General features: G+C 36.0%; 1 protein-coding gene across 1 annotated transcript in view; it reads right to left on the reverse strand.

Annotated features, from left to right (window-relative positions):
• The window catches only part of AKNAD1 (AKNA domain containing 1), a 28,737-nt gene extending 23,045 nt beyond the window's left edge, over positions 1 to 5,692 (reverse strand). The window contains 6 exon segments of the mRNA XM_075936661.1: positions 2,057 to 2,190; positions 2,641 to 2,700; positions 2,808 to 2,959; positions 3,108 to 3,249; positions 3,736 to 3,795; positions 4,532 to 5,692. Coding sequence (XP_075792776.1) covers positions 2,057 to 2,190; positions 2,641 to 2,700; positions 2,808 to 2,959; positions 3,108 to 3,249; positions 3,736 to 3,795; positions 4,532 to 5,692 — 1,709 coding nt within the window.
• Between the last annotated feature and the right edge of the window lie 308 nt (positions 5,693 to 6,000).

Genomic DNA, 6,000 nt, shown 5'->3' on the forward strand with positions numbered 1-6,000 from the left:
CCAGTTCTATGGTACTATGATTCTATGACTCCCAAGTGGATGAGAGGAAACAGTAAATGTGGTATATCTTGACTTTAGTAAGGATTTCGATACTATCTCACATAAAATCATAAACTCCCTAAAGTATAGGGCATGGCCCTCTGGGTTTGGGGTGGTGCAACTCCCATTGAAGGCAGGGTGGAAGTGCAGCTCAGCCCCACTCAACCCCCAGCCCTGCTCCAGTCCCGCATCTGGCCTCAGCCTCAGCCCCTAGCTGGGGCTCCACTTTACACACAGACACACACACAAGAACGGCCATACTGGGTCAGATCAACGGTCCATCTAGCCCAGTATCTTGTCTGCTGACAATGGCCAATACCAGATGTCCCATACAGAGGGAACACAACAGATAATCCTCATGTGATCCCTCTCCTGTCACCCATTTCCAGACAAACAGAGGCAAGGGTCAAAGTGTAACACTGCTGCAAAGTAAAGCAAACATCATTCTGGGATTTATTAGAAGGAATGTTTCTCTGCTCCGTGCTTTTTAGGCCTCAACTAGAGTATTGTGTCCAGTTCTGGGCATCACATTTCAGGAAAGAGGTGAACAAATTGGAGAAAGTCTAGAGAAGAGTAACAAAAATGATTAAAGGTTTAGAAAACATAAGCCATGAGGGAAATTTGAAAATATTGGGTTTGTTTAGTCTGAAGACAGAAAGCGGACATGATAACAATTTTAAGTACTGTACCTAACAGACTGCTACAAGGAAGAAGAAGAAGAATTACTCTATTTAATCTCTAAGGACAGGACAAGAAGAAATGAGCTTAAATAGCAGAAATGGCCATTTAGGTTGGACTAGGGATGTAAAAGTAAGTTTTAAAAGGTAACCTAGCGGTTACAAGGTTACACGCTGCAGGGTCTGCAGTATAAACCTTAAATAAACTTTATACTGCATATAAAGTTTAAATAAGCTTTATTATTGCAGAGCCCACAGTTAAATCTCCCCAGGAACAGGTCTGCCAGCCCCTGCCAGCCCAACTACTGGGGAGGATTTGCTGCTGCAAGGAAGCTGCCTCCTCAGGAGCAGGGCTGGCAGCCCCTGCCAGCCCCACTTCCAGGAAACCAGCAGTATAACCTGCGGTGGGGGGCTGGGCCCACAACAAACAGGGGCTGCTCTGGCCGGCTAGCCGACCAGAGCAGCCCCTGCCTGTGGTGGGCCCTGCAGGGCTGGAGCAACCCCATGTCCAGGGCAAGCAAGGAGCTTTTCCAGCCCCTACAGGTTAACTGGAACGGTAAGCATTATCTATTTAAGGTGATGCTCACCAGTTAGCTGCTTAACCTTTCACATCCCTAGGTTAGACTCTGTGAAAAGCTTCCTGTACAAAACTAAGAATTAATAAGAAGAGTCTGAGGGTGTGTCTAGACTACATGCCTCCTTCGACGGAGGCATGTAGATTAGCCAGATCGGAAGAGGGAAATGAAGCCGCGATTAAAATAATCGCGGCTTCATTTAAATTTAAATGGCTGCCCGATCTGCCGATCAGCTGTTTGTCGGCAGATCGGGGCAGTCTGGACGCGACGCGCCGACAAAGAAGCCTTTCTTCATCGGCACAGGTAAGCCTCGTGAAACCAGGCATGTAGTCTAGACACACCCTGAGAGAAAATAGTTTAAAAAGGGGGAAAATACTTGAAGAAATGAAAGAGCCTTGTTAGCACCTGTTAACACTATGTGACCCTGGACAAATAAGAGAGCACTTTTGGGTCTGTTGTCTGAAGAGGCTTTGTTGTAAGCTACAAAACTGCTTCTTTTGTTCTAAACGCTTCCTTTGTTTTAAGAAGCAGAACTTTTCATATTCCTTTTAACTGAACAAGACTGCATCAAAGTGAGTACCAAACTCAAACAATTTCTACTTCCAACTGGCATCGCCAGGGCCTCAAAAAATTGACGAGGCCCTCAGGTAAAAAATGTGATATAATATTACTTTTGTACCTTAGAGAAATATTGTGAGGATAAATTCATTAATAATGGCTAAAGAGCACAGATAGACATACATATTATTTGCAGGCATCTCTGACCTGTCAGGATCAAACTTGCCAATGCTTGTGGATTTGTGATTGTAGTTCTGTAGCTGTAAACCACGATGCTTTTCCTTAGTGGCTAAATAATTCCGTTCCAATGTATCAAGGCATCCTTTTAGTTCCTGTAATGCCTTCACCAATAAAAGAGATTTAATAGTGAATGACTTTACCATGTAATCATTCAACAATATAATTGGACAGAACAATTATTAACTCTTTGTGGTCTATAGAAGATGTACAAATAGAGAGTTACATTGTGAGGTCTTGATCCTTAATTCAAGTTTTTCTCAAACAAAACTCATAACAACTTCAGTGGCTATTTCCCTGAGTAAGGGCTGCCTTCATAAATAGTTTGAGTTGAGATTTTCAAAGGAGTCTAGGGGATTCAGACACATATTGTCAATCTCAAACTTGACCGTAGCCCTTTTCATGACTGTAACTTAATTCTGGAATGGAGAAAAGGGCTTAATTTATTATTAAATATATCTTTCTGAACAACACTAAATAATAATAAACATTTGTCCAAAGCCATTTAAAGCACACAACATATCACTGCAATACATGTACAAAAAATAATTTACCAGACAGCGATCTTGCAAAGGTAAGGTCTCCTGTATTACACATTTAGAAAATTCTTCTACCTTCAATAGAAAGTTTATAAATTTTATTGGGGATCTTAGACATCATAAAAACAACAACTGCAATATCAATATTAAGTAGGTTTTGAAACAAGTCTCTTTCATATTACTTTAGTTTTCAGTTGCTCTGCCTGTTCCTTTAGCATCTGAGACATCTTTTCTCCTTTTGTTGTATTTTCCATTGAGTTAGGATTTGAACAATGTATTTCTCCTGCTGCAGTGGCTGATGGCAATGATGAAATCATTCTCCCATCTTGTAATCCTATATAACATAATAAAAATAATGAATCTAGTACTAACTAGAATTTGTATATACAGCTTTCCAGATTATGGAACAGAATAACAAAGTGTACAATTAAGTAAAAGAAAGAACCTTTTGGTATTTGTATAACCACTGTAATTTCAACTACCTGAAAAAGATGATTGGGACACACCAACCATAGGCTGGATAGGAACCGAAAGGGGATGAAATATAGACACTTCAGAAGCTGCACCCATACATCTTGAGTGAATGGAAAGATTTGGATTAGGAGAATCTGAATGAGGATATATCTGTTCAAATATACAAAAGAGTATTTCAAAATAAAAGCACAGCTTTATATATAAAATATTCACTTGAAATACTAAAAGAAAACTATTTTAATACTGTATATATATATATATATATATATATATCCTTACAGAAGTTGGTTAGAAAGGGTTATTTAAATTACACATAAAGAACACAGTATAAAGTATTTTTCTCTTTTTATTAACTGAAAAGCATTAAAGTATCTGTGTTTATTTCCCATAAATATATCAAGTTATGAAAATGTATGTTTCTAGTTCAACTATTCTCATTGCTTTAGACATCTAAAAACCTCAAGTTACTTAGTCAAATCTATCTTTAGAGAAGTTCTATAAATAGAAACAACTATATAAAAGGTGGTTCAGTAAATTATATGATTCATATCAGATTCTTAGAGAGAAAATATATTGTACTAAGAAAAAGCTCTCCTAAATAATTTAAATTATTTTATAATATTCAGGAAGACTTACCTTAGCATCAAACCTCCAATGATCAATACAATTCTGATCCTCAGCATGTTTGGTCAGCAACTTGTATTAATCAAGAAATAATAAAGAAAAAATTATTAGTGTGTTGTAATAAGTCTTCCTTATATACTAAGGCCTTGATCCTACAAAGTTGTAAGCATGAGTATAGCTTTACACATATTGGCAGTCCTAATGACTGAGTCTAAATATCTAAAGTGACCATTAAGTCATCTATTTACAACCAGAATAAAGGAAATCCTAAAATATTGGAACAAATAATTTAAAGAGAATCATGTAGCACAGGTGACCGTCCAAGATGTTTATAAATCTTAAAAGATCCATTGGCAAAATCACCATTGACATAAATGGAAGCTGGGTCAAACACACTATTAAAATCTTTAAGATATTAACATTTCATTTAAAGTAAATTTGGGCAGGAATTTAAACATTTTCCTACAGCATTAGAAACAACATATTGCAAGTATGTAAGACTTAAACAATGAAACTGACTATATACAATTTAATAATATGTTGAAAGGAAATAACTTATTAATCATGAATGTATCAGTTCATAACTTCATAAAATATATCAGGTTTATGAACATTATGGACAGAAAGTTCAATCTTATGAATCTTTATTCATGTAAGTAATTCTTAATTATATTAGTAGAACTGCTGACTTCAATGCGACCACTTGCATAAAGAATTACTCATCTTAGGCTTTGCTGCGTAGTCTCTTCCATTTCCATTGGACTATTTTATTAAATTCTGGACTTATATCTGAAAATATCTCATTTACCTCTATCTGTTGTAAAAGTTCAGGAATTTTCATTCCTTCTTCTTCTTGATTCTTTACTTTAACAGAATCAAAATAATTCATAGTTTCTAAAACATCTTTCACAATTGCTGATTTACCAACCAAATTAGGTGAGAATTTGGTTCTTTTCATTTTGGGAGCTGATTTATCATTGTTATTTCTTTTTGGTATTTTGACCTTTGATGCAACTTTAGAGAAGTCAGGAAGACAATAATTAACTTGGCCTTGGCCATATTTGAGTTCGTGAGATGAACCTGTTCTTTCAAACAAACCTTTTTGATTAGTGTGATTTTTTCTTATGTTTTGGAAATTATTTGCATCTTCATTTTCAGCTGTCAGCTGTGAATTTTCTTGTATGCAGTCTCTCTCTTCACCATAAGAAGTAGCCCTGTCATCTATAACACATTTATTGTCATCTAGTAAATGTTTATATTTGCAGTCATCTTGATATATTTCTTCTTGTATGTTTAAGCAATCATCTTCAAAATGTTTTGCCCACTGTTCTGTTAGAAAAGTGGCCTTAGTGCATTCTGAAATTCTAGTTTTAGTGAGGACAGTTTCATCCACACTTTCAGCAAAGGATAACTCTGGGATAGTCTCACAATCAATCAGTTGGCTTGTGTTTGATAACTCTTCTTTGGAAAAGTGATGCAAAAGAAGATCAGAAATTTTAGAGTTGATGAAATGTTCCTTCCTGTCTGGGATTCTACATGCTCCAACTGATAATTCCATCTCCAAAGACGTACCACACACAGGAGCTTCTATTGCCTTTTCAGTTGTTATTTCATTTGTTCTTGTGGCAGATGTACAGTGACTGAAGACTTTTTCTTGAGGTAGGTATTGTGTTTTGTAATTTATTTCTTCATTTAAATTTCTGTTCATTTCAGAACAGGTTAAATTTAAGAAGTTATCAGAAATGTTTTCTACAGAAACATAAGCTTTCAAGTTATTGGATTCATTATTGTGGTGAGAAGGTTTTTTTAGGTCTCCATCATAAGGTAAATCTTCTTGCTCTTCCTCAGTTGCATCCTCAGGATAGTCAAAGTTATCTGTGAATATGTTATTTACTTGGCTTTTCAGATGGTCAGTTTGTCTGGTTTTACTTGTCCTAATCTGTATGTCTTGATTATACTCCATTTACATTTCATTGGTTCTCAGCTTTCATGTAGCGCTTTTACTATTGTATATATCAAGTTCTGTAATACATAAGAAAACCAACTCATATTTAAATATATTTAGCAATCTATTAAGTAAAAACATAAGCATACATCTAGAACTGATCCTACAGTCCTTCTCCACAAAAACTTCAATAGTCATTAGTGGGAAACATATACATAAAGAGCCTGATTCTCCTTTCAGTTACACTAGTATAAATCAGGATCAACTCAGCTGAAGTCACTAAAGCTATACAAATATCAAATTACTGGGAAAGGATGTGACTCAGTCTATAG

Source organism: Pelodiscus sinensis, chromosome 9 (genome assembly GCF_049634645.1).
Source record: "Pelodiscus sinensis isolate JC-2024 chromosome 9, ASM4963464v1, whole genome shotgun sequence".
Classification (NCBI taxonomy): Eukaryota; Metazoa; Chordata; order Testudines; family Trionychidae; genus Pelodiscus; species Pelodiscus sinensis.